The sequence below is a fragment of the Heteronotia binoei genome, chromosome 14, assembly GCF_032191835.1.
Source record: "Heteronotia binoei isolate CCM8104 ecotype False Entrance Well chromosome 14, APGP_CSIRO_Hbin_v1, whole genome shotgun sequence".
NCBI lineage: Eukaryota > Metazoa > Chordata > Lepidosauria > Squamata > Gekkonidae > Heteronotia > Heteronotia binoei.
This window is the reverse complement of record NC_083236.1, coordinates 64,327,263-64,344,360: the sequence shown is the minus strand read 5'-3', so window position 1 is coordinate 64,344,360 and position 17,098 is coordinate 64,327,263. Positions and strand designations below refer to the sequence as shown.

General features: G+C 48.1%; 1 protein-coding gene across 1 annotated transcript in view; it reads left to right on the top strand.

Annotated features, from left to right (window-relative positions):
* The window catches only part of COTL1 (coactosin like F-actin binding protein 1), a 39,981-nt gene extending 23,460 nt beyond the window's left edge, over positions 1 to 16,521 (top strand). Inside the window, exons 3-4 of the mRNA XM_060253931.1 lie at positions 6,100 to 6,257; positions 13,440 to 16,521. Coding sequence (XP_060109914.1) covers positions 6,100 to 6,257; positions 13,440 to 13,550 — 269 coding nt within the window. The 3' untranslated portion in view covers positions 13,551 to 16,521. The remainder of the gene's footprint in view (positions 1 to 6,099; positions 6,258 to 13,439) is intronic.
* The last annotated feature ends 577 nt before the right edge of the window (positions 16,522 to 17,098 follow it).

Genomic DNA, 17,098 nt, shown 5'->3' with positions numbered 1-17,098 from the left:
TGATTGGCAACCCTACCTCCCATGCTCTGCTCCCAAAATCTTCAGGAATTTCCAGGGCTTTTTTTTATTGGAGCAAGAATGCACAGGGACACAGTTCTGACTGGCTTGGTGTCAGAGGGTGAGTGCAAATGAGTAGCTGCTGCACTTTTCCCACAAAAAAGCCCTGTGTGAAACAATGGTGACATCAGTGGTGTGGTCTAATATGCAAATGACTAGGATTGTTGGGAGACCCAGGTTCGAATCCCCATGAAGCCTTCCTGGGGGATCATGGGCCAGACACACACACTCAGCTGAACTCACCTCTCAGGGTTAAGATAAAATGGAGCCCTATAAACCCCTTTGGGAAGAAAGGCTGGATATAAATGAAGTGAATATGAAAGTTTGCCTCTCACTCTCTGGGATACTGTTTTTTAGATGTTTGTAGGACTTTTTTGTCGCAGGAACTCCTTTGCATATTAAGCCACATCCCTCTTATGTTGTAGCCGGTCCTCCAAAGAACTGCAGGGTGGTGGCAGCTGCAAGCGTAGATAGCTTCAAGAGGGGATTGGATAAACATCTGGAGCAGAGGTCCACCAGTGGCTATTAGCCATAGTGTATTGTTGGAACTCTCTGTCTGGGGCATTGATGCTCTGTCTTCTTGGTGCTTGGGGAGGGGAGCAACATTGAGAGGGCTTCTAGTGTCCTGGCCCCACCGATGGACCTCCTGATAGCACCTGGTTTGGGTTTTTTTTGGCCACTGTGTGACACAGAGTGTTGGACTGGATGGGCTGTTGGCCTTATCCAACATGGCTACCCTTATGTTCTTATGAGCTTGCTGCAAGCTCCAGGAGGACTGGCTACATCAGGGGTGTGTGGCCTAATAGGCAAAGGAGTCCCTGCTCCAAAAACAGCCCCGGCGACAACCCTCTTTGTATCTGGCAAAGGAAGCTTCGGTTCTCAAAGGCTTGTATCCTGGGAAAATCCGGTTGGTCTTTCAGGTGCTGATGAGTTCCCATCGAACCGCTCCAACTGCTGACTTTTAACGCAGCTCCCCTCTGAACGTATCCGCATAGGACAGCGCAGTTGAGAGTGAACATTCGTCGGGCGCCCTCGATCAAGCCAGTCTTGGCCCACCTCGGCTTGCCTGAAAGCAAGAAGGTGTATCTGAGATGCTTTGAGCACCTGGGAGCAGGGTGGCCCTGCCAGCAGGCGGACTAGGTGATTGCCTAGGGCGCTGGCCTTTGGGAAGCGCTGATTGGGCAACCCCCCCCCCATGTGACTTAGTGACGTTATCAGTGCAGGGAGGGGAAAAATTAGCCTTGTCTAGGGCCGGACCTGCCTGGAAGGGCTCTGCAGATGCGAAATATTATTCCCAGTCACACGGATGGTCTTGGTCTGACTCAATGGTGGCCAAACTGTGGCTCAGAAGCCACCTGTGGCTCTTTCGCACATATTGTGTGTCTCTCAAAGTCCCCACTGCCCTGTCAGCCAGCTTGTAAAAGGCATTTGTCTCTTTCAATCACTTTGCCAAGCCACCCAGCAGCTAGGAGAATGCGTTTAAAATTAAAAGTTGCTTTCTTTCAACCTCTCCCTCCCCATCTGTTTTGCTCTCGGATGTCTGACATTCATGTCTTGCGGCTCTCAAACATCTGACATTTATTCTAAGTGGCTCTTGCATTAAGCAAGTTTTGGCCACCCCTCGTCTGACTCAAAAGCAACATGGCTCGTCTACCACCGCTCGTCCGGTGCTAGTCACAAAAGTTATCGGAATGGCTTTGGCATGATTTTGAAAAAAATCATTTACATCTTTTACAGTTTTCAGAAGGAAAGAAAAGCAGGGTCTCACATTGCACTGAAGACTTAACACCTGATGGCTCATATAGCAACCCGAGTCTTTCAAAGGGCCACCAGACTTTTGAGTCCACAAATGCAAATACGATATGAACATATGAAGCTGCCTTCTACTGAATCAGACCCTCGGTCCATCAAAGTCAGTCTTGTCTACTCAGACTGGCAGCGGCTCTCTAGGGTCTCAATCTGAGGTTTTTCATGCCTACTTGCCTGAACCCTTTTCAGTTGGAGATGCCGGGGATTGAACCTGGGACCTTCTGCTTCCCAAGCAGATGCTCTACCACTGAGCCACCGTCCCTCCCAAAACATATTAATCTTTAAGAGGCTGCATGGATCTTCTTTTAGCTGCAACAGATTAGAGCAGTTGTCTCCGCCAGGGTGCCTTCTCAAATCCAGTCCCTTTTAATTTTCAAGTACATAGGATGCAAATTTGAAACGTGGCAGAATGCCAAAGGTACTGTTTTCTCTCTATTTCGGTAGAGATTTAAGGCTATGGTCTCCTCTCTCAGTGGCTGTTGAGTACAAGACAGAGTTCAGATGGGAAGAGTGAAGCTGCGTTTTCTGAAATTCTTCCGTGGGCTCAACTGCTCAAGGGACAAAGAGGGTTGCCAAGTGCCTGGAGATTTGAGGGCAGAACATAGGGTTGCCAAGTCCAACTCAAGAAATATCTGGGGACTTTGGGGGTGGAGCCAGGAGACTTTGGGGATGGAGCCAGGAGACATTGGGGGCGGAGCCAGGAGCAAGGGTGTGAGAAGCAGAATTGAATTCCAAGGGAGTTCTGGCCATCAGATTTAAAGGAGCGTACATCTTTTTAAATGCCTTCCTTCCATTGGAAATAATGAAGGATAAGGGCACCTTCTTTTGGGGCTCATAGAACTGGACCCCCTGGTCCAATCTTTTTGACACTTGGGGGGTATTTTGAGGAGAGTCACTGAATGCTATGCTGCAAATGTGGTGCCTCTACCTCAAAAAACAGCCCCCCGAGCCCCCGTTGCCCATGGATCAACTCTCCATTATTTCCTATGGAAACAAGATTCCATACAAAATATTAGAATTCCCAGCAGCCATTCCCCTCCCCTCCCCCTGCTTTCTGATGACCCGGAAGCGGGGGGAGGGCCTCCAAAGCAGAGGATCCCCTTCTCCCACCTGGGGATTGGCAATAGAAGTTAAACAACTACTGTGATGGTAAACAAAGAATATAATAATCAATTAAAAAGACTCTCATATATTTTAATGCTCAACATTTTAAAATTTACAAACTTCATATCATAATAAATATTCATTCATGTATTTCATATTATAAATTAGGCATCCTTCATATTCCAATTGAGGTCCAATATTAACATTTCCATATTGCAAAGAAGTCATGTTTCATATTGTAAACTAGGCATGCTTCATGTTGTTAAAGCAGTCCAATATTAACATTTCCATATTGCAAAAAAAAGGTCAATGAGCATCCGGACAGAGGCCCATTTCATCAGTAGACTTCCTATGTTTTTTCAGGAGTAACAGCCATTAGTACTGACCCATGTTTATGATTCTTCTTATTACATCTTTACTCTCAATCTGGAATAAACCAAGATAATGACAGAGCAAGAGAGCACACAGCTGAATGGAACCAAAAATTCAAAAATAAATATTTCAGTGAAAAACTTACCACTACAAAATACTTAATTGTGTACATTTTTCATATAGGAGCCACAGCCAGTTCAACCTGATACATTCAACCTAGGGTTGCCAATCCCCAGATGGGGGCAGGGGATCTCCCGCTTTGGAGACCCTCCCCCTGCTTCAGGGTCGTCAGAAAGCGGGGGGAGGGGAGGGAAATGTCTGCTGGGAACTCTGTTATTCCCTAGGGAGATTTATTCCCATAGAAAATCATGGAGAATTGATCTGCGGGTATCTGGGGCTCGGGGGGGGGCTGTTTTTTGGGGTAGAGGCACTAAAATTTCAGTATAGCATCTAGTGCCTCTTCCCTAAATACCTCCCAAGTTTCAAAAAGATTGGACCAGGGGATCCAATTCTATGAGCCCCAAAAGAAGGTGCCCCTATTATTTCCTATGAAAGGAAGGCATTGAAAAAGTGTGCCGTCCCTTTAAATGTGATGGCCAGAACTCCCTTTGGAGTTCAATTATGCTTGTCACAGCCTTGATCTTGGCTCAACCCCTAATGTCTCCTGGCTCCACCCCCAAAGTCCCCAGCTATTTCTTGAATTGGACTTGGCAACCCTAATTCAACCAGATGCTACGAGCCTGTTTAACTTCTATTGCCTATCCCATTTACTGTGTTCTCCCTTTTTTCCTGTTATAATCCCACCTGGGGATTGGCGACCCGACTATAACACCATGCAGTCCCCCTTCTGAAGCAGCCGTTTTCTCTTGGAGGGGTGGAAGAATTGTTTCATCTGGAGAGCCAGTTTGGTGTAGTGGTTAAGTGCACGGACTCTTATCTGGGAGAACTGGGTTTCATTCCCTACTCCTCCACTTGCACCTGCTGGAATGGCCTTGGGTCAGCCATAGCTCTGGCAGAAGTTGTCCTTGAAAGGGCAGCTGCTGGGAGAGCCCTCTCCAGCCCCACCCACCTCACAGGGTGTCTGTTGTGGGGGAGGAAGGTAAAGGAGATTGTGAGCCGCTCTGAGACTCTTCAGAGTGGAGGGCGGGATATAAATCCAGTATCTTCTTCTTCTTTTAAATGCATACATAATAAGTGATGCATGCAGTTTGGAGATTAACTGTACTTCTGGGAGGTCGGCAACCCCAGGGACAAGAGCCCCTTTCTGCTTTTCAGCAGACCTGTCCATGCAACTGGGGCCCCGTCAACTGCATCCCGTCTGCTAGGCATCGGGCGGAGATTATCTGTGCAACAGCTGTGTTTCCTCCAGACCTCAGCAATATTTTTGGGCTTCCTGGCAAGGAAAGCCGCTTGTGTGCACAGGGGAGCCGGGCGGCGTTTCCTCTTTTGAAGGGAAGTTGGCTTTTTTTAAAAACAAGAAACGATAAGGCTTTGTCGCAAGACCTGCAGAAAGGACAGTCAGTTTTTCAGAAAGCAGAACGGCAGGGGAGGGCAATTTCCATTCAGAATCAAGAGGCGGTTTGGAAAGAAAGATGCATGTAAGAAGGCGGCAAGGCAGCCGCTCAGCTGCTGGATGCTTGCATCTGACCACTCAAAAAGGAACTGCTGGTGCAACGTTGCTTCATTTGGGGCGGTCGGAGCAAGAAGGCATCACGAAACCTTCTGTTATGGCTGCATCCAGTTTAGGGTTGTGGCTGAAGATCTCCTGGGATTACAGTTGATCTCCAGATGGCCTGGGGTGGAATTCTCGCAGGAGCTCCTTTGCATATGAGGCCACACACCCCTGATGTAGCGAATCCTCCAGGAGTTGACAAAAAAGAGACTTGTAAGCTCTTGGAGGATTGGCTACATCAGGGGGTGTGGCCTCATATGCAAAGGAGCTCCTGCTAGAATTCCACCCCTGCAGATGCCAGAGAAAATGGTTGCTTTGGAAGGTGGACTCTAGGGCATTGAGGGTTGCCAAGTCCAATTCAAGAAATATCTGGGGACTTTGGGGGTGGAGCCAGGAGACTATTGAGGTGGAGCCAGGAGCAAGGGTGGGACAAGCAGAACTGAACTCCAAAGGGAGTCCTGGAATCACATTTAAAGGGACCACATGCCTTTTAAATGCCTACCCTCCATTTGGAAATAATGAAGGATAGGGGCACCTCCTTTTGGGGCTCAAAGAATTAGACCCCCCAGTCCAATCTTTTTGAAACTTGGAGGGTCTTTTGAGGAGAGGCACTGGATGCTATACTGCAAATTTGGTGCCTCTACCTCAAAAAACGCCCCCTCCCCAGAGCTCCAGATAGCCCCAGTTCAATTCTCCATTATACCCTATGGGAATCGGTCTCCATAGGGAATAATGGGAGTGCCCAGCAGACATTTCCCTCCCCACCCCCACCTGCTTTCTGATGACCCTGAAGCGGGGGGAGGGCCTCTGAACTGGGGAATCTCCTGCCCCCACTTGGGGAATCGTAAGCCAAAAGGGAAGAACACCAGAAGGTTACAGACCAAGAGACAATGCGTTCTTTAAGAATTTCACAAAGGGCACTTAAAGAAAATTTACAAGCTTCTTTGTCATTACTATAGAATGAATTTACTTTGGAAACTCAGCCGCACTCTCAATGGAATTATTGACAAGCAAATAAGACAAAAGTTCTTGAAGCCAACTGCCCCCACCCTCACCACCAATTCTCCTATCTGCTTTCATTCCAGATGATATCCGGTTGTTTGGGTTTGTCCGATTTACTACCGGGGACGCCATGAGCAAGCGGGTCAAGTTTGCCCTGATCACTTGGATCGGGGAGAGCGTCAGCGGCCTGCAGAGAGCCAAAACAGGCACCGACAAGACTTTGGTTAAAGAAGTAGTGCAGGTAAGTTGTCTGGAATGTTCTGCCTGGAAATGTCGACTGTAGAGATCCTTTGAGGTCAAGAGCCTTGAATCATTAGTGCAGTTTTCTGGACGTGTGTTGTGCAATGGAGCGGGGTACTGAGGTTGGTAAGTTTCAATTCTCTTTCCTTATGAGAACCCGCTGGGCCGATGTTTACCCGCTGGTTAGAGAAAAAAGACAGTTCTTTTTCTAAGTTTTGTGCCTTAGAGAGCCAGTTTGGTGTAGTGGTTAAGTGTGTGGACTCTTATCTGGGAGAACTGGGTTTGATTCTCCACTCCTCCACTTGCACCTGCCGGAATGGCCTTGGGTCAGCCATAGCTCTGGCAGAGGTTGTCCTTGAAAGGGTGGTTGAAAGAGCCAGTTTGGTGTAGTGGTTAAGTGTGTGGACTCTTTATCTGGGAGAACCAGGTTTGATTCCCCACTCCTCCACTTGCAGCTGCTGGGATGGTCTTGGGTCGGCCATAGCTCTGGCAGAGGTTGTCCTTGAAAGGGCAGCTGCTGTGAGAGCTCTCTCAGCTCCTCCCACTTCACAGGGTGTCTGTTGTGGGGGGAGGAAGATATAGGAGATTGTAAGCCACTCTGAGTCTCTGATTCAGAGAGAAGGGCGGGGCATAAATCTGCAGTCTTCTTCTTTGAGCCTGGGTGTTTTACTGGAGCCTTCACTATCGATGGAGGCCCAGATAGCAGCCACTGCCAAGTCAGCATTCTTCCATCTGAAGCGGGCAAGGCAGTTGGCCCCTTTCCTTGAGCGCCGGGACTTCGCAACAGTGATCCATGCAACGGTCACCTCAAGATTGGACTACTGTAATGCCCTCTACTTGGGGCTACCTTTGTGCTGGACTCGGAGACTGCAGTTAGTGCAGAACGCGGCGCCCAGGCTGTTGTTGGGACTCCCAAAACGGGAACATATACAGCCGAGGCTACGTGAACTGCACTGGCTGCCGATCATATACCGGGTCCAGTACAAAGTGTTGGTCATTACCTTTAAAGCCTTATATGGCCGAGGACCTACCTACCTGAGGGACCGTCTCTCCCCGTATGAACCCCAGAGGGCACTGAGATCAGTTGGGAAAAATCTAATGACCATCCCCGGGCCGAGGGAGACTAAATATCAGAATACTAGGGTACGGGCATTTTCAATCGCGGCCCCTACCCTATGGAACCGACTCCCCGAGGAGGTGCAGGCCCTGCGGAACCTTGACCAGTTCTGCGGGGCCTGCAAGACCGCCCTTTTTAAACTCGCATACCTGGACTGTTAAGAAGATCGGCAATTAAGCACCCGCCAATGCGGTTAAGACCACTGTGCAAAGGAGTAATAAAGGTTGAAACGCTTAGGGCTCTTTAGCTTGGAGAAACGTCGACTGAGGGGTGACATGATAGAAGTTTACAAGATAATGCATGGGATGGAGAAAGTAGAGAAAGAAGTCCTTTTCTCCCTTTCTCACAATACAAGAACTCGTGGGCATTCGATGAAATTGCTGAGCAGACAGGTTAAAATGGATAAAAGGAAGTACTTTTTCACCCAAAGGGTGATTAACATGTGGAATTCACTGCCACAGGAGGTGGTGGCGTCCACAAGCATAGCCACCTTCAAGAAGGGGTTAGATAAAAATATGGAGCAGAGGTCCATCAGTGGCTATTAGCCACAGTGTGTGTGTGTGTGTGTGTGTGTGTGTGTGTATATATATATATATATATATATATATGGCCGCTGTGTGACACAGAATGTTGGACTGGATGGGCCATTGGCCTGATCTAACATGGCTTCTCTTATGTTCTTATGTTCACACCACTGAATAACTGCACTTACTGGATTGTTTCAATGTTATTAAGTTAATATTTACTGTTTTATATTGTTAAATTTAAAAGTTTTAACCATTGTATGTTTTTATGAAATGTTGTTAGCCGCCCTGAGCCTGCCGATGTGGGGAGGGCGGGATAGAAATAAAATTTATTATTATTATTATTATTATTATTATTATTATTATTATTATTATTATTATTATTATTATTATTATTATTATTATTATTATTATTTGAAGTCAAAGGAATTGGCTCTGCTGTGACTTTTAAACTTTTGCAGACCATTTTCAGTTCAGGCTCTTCCACACCTTAAAGGCAGTTTCTCTAAACACTGTCGCTGTCTTGGGCTGTCTAGTCCACTTCCCAGGGCTTTTTTTGGAGCAAGAACTCCTTTGCACAGTAGGCCCCACATCCCCTGATGTAGCCAATCCTCCTGGAGCTTACAGTAGGCCCTGTACTAAGAGCCCTGTAAGCTCTTGGGAGATTGGCTACATAAGAGGGGCGTGGCCTAATAGGCAAAGAAGGCCCTGCCGCTTCCCATTTCCTTTCTGATATCTCTTGAACAGCCAGAAAAGTCACACTTTCATACATGCTATATAATGCACTTTCAATATATTTTCAAAGCACTTTAGCAATTGTCTGCAAACAAAATTTGCTGTTTCACACAGTGAAATTTAGTTGCAAAGCGAATTAAAAGTGTATTATTCCGTGTGCATAAAAACGACAACGTAGCATCTTCTGATGCCTGTTCTCAGTTCTCAGAAACAGGATGCAGCCTTATTCAAAGGTATGGTCAGGGCTATTTTTTTTAATCAGGAACTCGTTTGCATATTAGGCGGCACACCTAGGGTTGCCAATCCCCAGCTGAGGGCAGGGGATCCCCCGGTTTGGAAGCCCTCCCCCCGCTTCAGGGTCGTCCGAAAGCGGGGGGAGGGGAGGGAAATGTCAGCTGGGAACTCTGTTATTCCCTATGGAGATTTATTCCCATAGAAAATCATGGAGGATTGATCCGTGAGTATCTGGGGCTCTGGGGGGGGGCTGTTTTTTGAGGTAGAGGCACCAAATTTTCAGTACAGCATCTAGTGCCTCTTCCCAAAGTATCCCCCAAGTTTCCAAACGATTGGACCAGGGGATCCAATTCTATGAGCCCAAAAAGAAGGTGCCCCTATCCATTATTTCCTATGGAAGGAAGGCATTGAAAAGGTGCCGTCCCTTTCAATGTGATGGCCAGAACTCCCCTTGGAGATCAATGATGCTTGTCACAGCCTTGATCTTGGCTCCACCCCTAATGTCTCCTGGCTCCACCCCCAAAGTCCCCAGATATTTCTTGAATTGGACTTGGCAACCCTAGGCACACCCCTAGGCTTCCCAACCCCCCCGCCCTGGCGTGGGACCCCTGAATTTGCAGCCTCCTCCCCCGCTCTCCAAAAAAACGGAAGCGGGGGGAGGGGGGAGAACATACGTGTAGGCATCATGTAGTTGTAGAGCTCCTGATCCATTTGTAAAATGTGTGCCCCTTTAAGGCTGCGCAGGAAACAGGAAGGGCTTCATTGGAAAGGGTCAGTAATAGTTTCCATGGAGAACGGCCCCTCCCTTTCTTTTGCTTTCGTTTTCACAGCAATTAGAGTTCTGCAGGAAGAAGATCTAGTAAGTATTTGTGTGTGAGAGAGAGGGAGGGGGCAGGGGATTCCCTGGTTTGGAGGCCCTCCCCCCCTTTAGAAAGCATGGGTGGGGAGGGAAATGTCTACTGGGCACTCTGTTATTCCCTATGGAAAATGATTCCCACAGGGAATAATGGGGAATTGATCCGTGGGTATTGGGGGCTCTGGGGGGGGGGCTATTTTTTTAGGTAGAGGCACCAAATTTTTAGTATAGCATCTAGTGCCTCTCCCCAAAATACCCCCCAAGTTTCAAAATGATTGGACCAGAGGGTCCAATTCTATGAGCCCCAAAAGATGGTGCCCCTATCCTTAATAATTTCCTATGGAAGAAAGGCATTTTAAAAGTTGTGCTGTCCCTTTAAATGTGATGGCCAGAACTCCCTTGGAGTTCAATTATGCTTGTCACACCCTTGTTCCTGGCTCCACCCCCCCAATGTCTCCTGGCTCCACCCCCAAAGTCTCCTGGCTCCACCCCCAAAGTCCCCAGATTTTTCTTTAATTGGACTTGGCAACCCTACACACCCCTGATGTAGCCAATCCTCCTGGAGCTTACAGTTGGCTCTGTACTAAGAGCCCTGTAAGCTCTTGGAGGATTGGCTACATCACAGGGGTGTGGCCTAATATGCAAAGGTGTTCCTGCTACAAAAAAAGCCCTGGGTGCAGCAGCTCAAGATTGGTTACTGTGACTAACAGCAACAGCTCTCTGCGGCCTGGAGCAGAGAAAGCTCCTTTAACAGGAGATGCTATTATCAACCCTGGCAACATTTCCGTTCATTGAACGTAGGGTTGCCAAGTCCAGTTGAAGAAATATCTGGGGACTTTGGGGGTGGAGCCAGGAGACATTGGGGTGGAGCCAGGAGCAAGGGTGGGACAAGCAAAGGAAGTTCTGGCCATCACATTTAAAGGGATCGGACACCTTTTAAATGCCTTCCCTCCATCGGAAATAATGAAGGATAGGGGCACCTTCTTTGGGGGCTCATAGCATTGGACCCCCTGGTCCAATCCTTTTGAAAATTGGAGGACATTTTGGGGAGAGGCGCTGGATGCGGTGCTAAAACTTCGGTGCATCTACCTCAAAAAACAGCCTCCCCAGATACCTGTGGATTAGTTCTGAGAGCCTGTTTGGTGTAGTGGTTAAGTGTACGGACTGAGAGCCAGTTTGGTGTAATGGTTAAGTGTGTGGACTCTTATCTGGGAGAACCAGGTTTGATTCCCCACTCCTCCACTTGCACCTGCTGGAATGGCCTTGGGTTAGCCATAGCTCTGGCAGAGGTTGTCCTTGAAAGGGCAGCTGCTGTGAGAGCCCTCGCAGCCCCACCTACCTCACAGGGTGTCTGTTGTGGGGGGAGAAGATATGGGAGATTGTAAGCCGCTCTGAGTCTCTGATTCAGGGAGAAGGGCGGGGTATAAATCTGCAATTCTTCTTCTTCTTCTCCATTATACCTTACGGGAATCTGTCTCCATAGGGAATAATAGAGTGGCAAGCAGACATTTCCCTCCCTCCCCACCCCTTGCTTTCTGATGGCCCTAAAGTGGGGGGAGGGCCTCCAAACCTGCCCCCACCTGGGATTGGCAACCTATTGTATAGTAGGGTCTATGCATTGATTAGTCGAAGCATAAGTGATAACAAGCTCTTTGCAGCATAGTTGGTGGCTGCACTACAAGGCTAGGGACTGGTCCAACGGGGCCAAACTTATATACATCTCAGGATTCCCGCGCAAGCACATTATTGGGTTATTCAAACTGGCGGGGGCTTGTGAATGGTCCAGGGTGGCAGAGATTTGGATCCTGCAGCCCATTGTTCCCAAGTCCCCAAGCTCAGTTCGTATGGCTCCCATGAGCCAGGCAGGAAGCCCCAAAGCCTTCACTTGAGTCTACATACCTAGGAAAAAGGAAAGGTCCCCTGTGCAAGCACCAGTCGTTGCCAATTCTGGGGTGACGTTGCTTTCACATTTTCACGGCAGATTTTTTATAGGGTTGTTTGCCGTTGCCTTCCCCAGTCATCTACACTTCCCCCCCCAGCAAGCTGGGGACTCCTTTGACCGACCTTGGAAGGATGGAAGGCTGAGCCAATCTGGAGCCGGTTACTTGAACCAGCTTCTGCCAGGATCGAACTCAGGTCATGAGCAGAGCTTAGGACTGCTGTACCTCAGCTTTAACACTCTGTGCCACTGGGCTCTCTCCACATACATAACACAACCCTAATTGAGCAAACTGGATTCCTTGCACCAATCCCTAAGCCCCTAAGGCTAGCAGCCAAACAAATTTTACAGAGACAAGGCTTGCCCTGGGTGTTATTCAGTCTTTGCTTGTTGTCGTGAAGCGATTCAGGTTGTCGCCACATCCCGGCCCAGGATAAATGGCCACGCTTGTTTGTGGGCCCCAGAGCCTGCGGCATAAACACAATAGCTGTGATTCATTCCCAGGGCCATGCCGAGAACAGGATAGGCGGGGGGTGGGGGGGATGTGAGGCAAGCAGAAGGTTTCTTGTCTTTGGAATGTGTGTCTTAGGGCTGCGGTTTCAAAGGAACTAGAAACTTGCTGGAAGTGGAACGGACAGTTGGCGCTTTCCTTCTTGCGCATCGACAAGGCCGTGTCTGAATCGTGAGGTTTTGTGTTGTTTTACAAAATTCTGTGCGCATGAACAAGTGAGAAGTTATCTTACGTTGAATCAGACCCTGGTCCATCGAACGCAGTCTTGTCTACTCAGTCTGGCAGCTAGGGTTGCCAATCCCCAGGTGGGGGCAGGGGATCCCCCGGTTTGGAGGCCCTCCCCCCCCGCTTCAGGGTCAACAGAAAGCGGGGGGGAGGGAGGGAAATGTCTGCTGGGCACTCATTATTCCCTATGGCAGGGGTGGCCAACAGTAGCTCTCCAGATGTTTTTGGCCTACAACTCCCATCAGCCCCAGCCAGCATGGCCAATGGCTGGGGCTGATGGGAGTTGTAGGCCAAAAACATCTGGAGAGCTACCGTTGGCCACCCCTGCCCAATGGAGACTGATCCCCGTAAGGAATAATGCAGAATTGATCCATGGGTATCTGGGGCTCTGGGGAAGCTGTTTTTTGAGGTAGAGGCACCAAATTTGCAGGATAGCATCCAACACCTCTCCTCAAAAGACCTTCCAAGTTTTGAAAAGATTGGACCAGGGGGTCCCATTCTATGAGCCCCAAAAGAAGGTGCCCCTATCCTTCATTATTTCCTATGGCCCTCCCCCCGCATTTAAAGGGACGGCACACCTTTTCAATGCCTTCCTTCCATAGGAAATAATGAAGGATAGGGGCACCTTCTTTTGGGGCTCATAGAATTGGACCCCCTGGTCCAATCTTTTTGAAACTTGTGGGGTATTTTGGGGAGAGGCACTAGATGCTACACTGAAAATTTGGTGCTTCTAACTCAAAAAGCAGCCCCCCCCCCAGAGCCCCAGATACCCGCGGATCAATTCTCTATTATTTCCAATGGGAATAAATCTCCATAGGGAATAAAAGAGTTCCCAGCAGACATTTCCCTCCCCTCCCCCCGCTTTCTGATGACCCTGAAGCGGGGGGAGGGCCTCCAAACCGGGGGATCCCCTGCCCCCACCTGGGGATTGGCAACCCTATCCTGCTGCAAAAAAAGCCCTGTAACCACTACACCCAATGTCTCTTCCTCACCTTTGCTAATGTCATTTTTAGCCAGTTTCCCCTTTTTTGCTTTTCCATAGAATTTTGCCAAAGAGTTTGTGATCAGCGACCGCAAGGAACTGGACGAAGACTACATCAAGGGCGAGCTGAAGAAAGCCGGGGGCGCGAATTACGACGCGCAGGTGGAGTGAGCCCACTCTGCCTTCCTGGTGCCACGGCCCGGATCAGGAAGGGGGAAGGAAGCACAACAGATCTTCAAAATAAAAAAAAAAAACAGAGAGAGAAGCCAAGGCGAGCGGGAGGAAGCGCCCAGTGAAGCACTTTCGAAGCCCCTTCCTACCTTCCCAAACAGACCTTGACTTCTCGTTGCAACCAGTGAATCATCTCTTTTGCCTTTGATCGCTCCTTTTCACCCCCACTTCCCCCCTCTCCCCAATCTGTCTCTTTTAACAAACGTTGCACAGCTTTTTAGGCACGGGTGGCCCAGTTCTCTCAAAGTTCTGTTCTCGTGGTTTGCTCTGAACTTGCTGGATCCTTTCTTGCTCTCATCTTAAAGTTTTAAGAGAGCGAACGGGAGCTTCGCGCAGAGGCTTCTGATGGTAGAAGCCCATCCAGAAATTATGAATGCAGAATTAGTCAGCTGCAATCTGATCTTTACAGACTTTTATTACAAAGCAAATGCCACTGGGGTGGGGTGGGGGAGGCTGAGTCCCAAACATATTTTGCACAACACTGCACCCCTGCATCCCAGCTCTGAACCCGGTCATTCGGGCCCGATCCCCTGCTGAATTTGGCGGGATCCATTCTCAAGAAAGCTTGCGGAGAATTGGAGTCTTAGCCGTGGGCTGTACGATCTGGGATGCCCCAGTGTTTGCTGAGGCTTAAACTCATTGCTCCAGTGTAGAAGGCGCGCTTGCGCAAGAGATTTCTGGTGCTATCCTTTGCTTTTAGTCCAGCCTAAACCCCTGGAAAGTGTTGGGTTTCGACTGGAATAATTGTCCCTGGGATGGAACTGTTAGTCAATAGCCTATAGCTTTGCAGCTGCGGTTACTCCGGTATAGCGTTGCCAGTTCCAGGCTGAGAAACACCTGGAGATTTTGGGGGTGATTTTGGGGACGTCAGAATTTGGAGAGGGGACGGACTTCAGTGAGCCGCAAGGTCATAGAGTCCATCTTCCCGATCAGCCCTTTTCTCCAGGGGACCTGATGTCTGTCGCCTGGGGATCTGTTGTAATCTCAGGCGATCTCCAGCTGCCACCAGGAGGCTGGCAACCCTACCAGTATGGGATTTTGCTGTCTGTTTGTTGGTTCCGTGGGGGCGATTTTTGATTTGAGAACGTGCATCGTTTTGTTTGGTGGCCCAAGCCGATTCTCGCCGAAATCGGACACGAGTTTCGGTATCCGGCAGGGACGGTGTCGATTGGTTGAGAGGCAGTAACCTGTGTTTCAGTTCTCGAAGAAACAGGGAGGAATATAATTTGCCTTAACAAAACTGCTTGGCCGTGTGCTTTGTGTTCCCCCTCTCCTAAAGGAAGGGTCTTTTTTTTCCGTTGTTTTTTCTTTGATTTGTCTTTTTTAAAAAGGTTGCTATAACAACAGTAAAACAGGGGACGGGAAGCCAAATCTCAGATGACTTGATTGTGCTATTTTGTACTGGTGGTTTGTTTGTTTGTTTTTTTAAATCTCTGCATTTGTGTCTTGAATATTGTAGCGTATGAAATCTTTACCGCACAGGAGTCTCCAGAGAAATTCAGTGGCATGATAGCGTCGCTGCCCACTCTGGGAGATGCTGGCTCTGAGTGAACTCCCGTTGTTTCCACGGGGCTTGCATGGAAGTACAGATAGAAAAAGCTGAAATAAACACGGCATAGCTGTTGCGAATAATTGCTAAGCGAATTTCTTTCGTGCAACACTCTTATATTATTTACTTAAATTCCACAAACCAAAATCCTTGCTAATGTCCATAAATGAAGCACAGTTCAAAATAGAGATCCGACTCTAGATGCTGTAAAGAAAAGGTACCAAAGTCTACTGTCTGTAATCCTCTTGTTGATAGATGCAGACAGTACTAATAAATGTGCTACTTCTTCCTTAGGCAGCAGTCCTCAGTCCAACAGGTGCAGCTACGCGAGCCCTAGGTTCAACCCGTGTTTCATTTGCCACTTCCACTGGCCACATTTCTTCTATTCTGGAACCCGTGCTAAGGCAATAGCTCACATAACATATTGTGACTCATTAATTTGCATGAATGATTCGTGGAATTTAAGTAAATAATATATGAGTATTGCATGAAAAAAAATTGCTTCACAATTATTTGCAACATACAGTTACGCGGTGTTTATTTCAGTTTTTACTTATCAGTGCCCTGCGGTTTCTGGTTTGCCTAACCTCCGTTTTGGAAGCACATATAAGCAGGCCTTTTTTTGTAGCAGGAACCCCTTTGCGTATCAGGCCACACACCCCGATGTAGCCAATCCTCCTGGAGCTTACATTAGGTCCTGTAAGAAGAGCCCGGTAAGCTTTCGGAGGATTGACTACATAAGAGGGGTATGGCCTAATATGCAAAGGAGTTCCTGCTACAAAAAAAAGCCCTGCATATAAGCCAAATAGAAAAGGGGCGTCCCTTTATCCATCCTTTGGAAAATCAAATCTGACATTGGAGGGTATGTCTACTCCGCAAATTTAAACCAGTTTCAAACCCATTTGGTGGCCAAGTCCCTCAAATAGGGTCTGGAACTGCCATTCTCCATTATGGTGGGTGCTATCTGTCAAAATTCCTGGCCCTTTTAGAAACCCTGGGCAACTTCCACACTTCCAAACTGGTTTAAATTTTAGGCATAGATGTTTCCTGAAGTTTGAGAGTCTCCTCTTTTTTTAAAATAAAATAAAATAAAATCTGTGACCCCCAAAAGTAGGGACCGAACGGGGTTTTGAATTGACTGTAGTCACCTGATCGTTGGCAGAAGTTAAAAAAAAAAATAACATAGCTGGTTTTCTAAAGTTGCAACTGGAATACTTTTTATGCTTTACAGACCCCTCTCCTCAGCTCATCGATAAGAATGTTTAATTATCAATGGGATTATGCTTGGGGGGGGGCACTGTACCTTTCGAGTTGGGGGAGACGGTTCTCTCCTGTCAAATAAAAAGGTTTCTTTTTTTTCTCCTCCTGAAATGATTATTTCTTTATACAGGGCGCTCAATGCACACGGCACTTTTAAAATTGGCAAAAGTAAAGGGAAGGGGGAGACAGACTACCAAGAGGCGACACATAAATACAAAAGTAAAGGTGTTCAAGCAGCAGTCGTTTCTGACTCTGGTGTGACGTTGCTTTCAAAATGTTTTCACGGTAGACTTCTTACGAGGTGGTTTGCCATTGCCTTCCCCAGTCATCTACACCAGTGGTCCCCAACATTTTTGGCATCAGGGACCGGTTTTGTGGAAGACAATTTTTCCATGGACCGGGGGGGGGGGGGGTAATGGTTTTGAGATGATACAATTGTGAATTTTATTTCTATTAGTTTGGTGTGGTGATGCAGTGTGCGGACTCTTATCTGGGAGAACCGGGTTTGATTCCCCACTTCTCCACTTGCAGCTGCTGGAATGGCCTTGGGTCAGCCATGGCTCTCGCAGGAGCTGTGCTTGAAAGGGCAGCTTCTGGGAAAGCTCTCTCAGCCCCATCTACCTCAGAGTGTCTGTTGTGGGAGAGGAGGGTAAAGGAGATTGTGAGCCATTCTGAGACT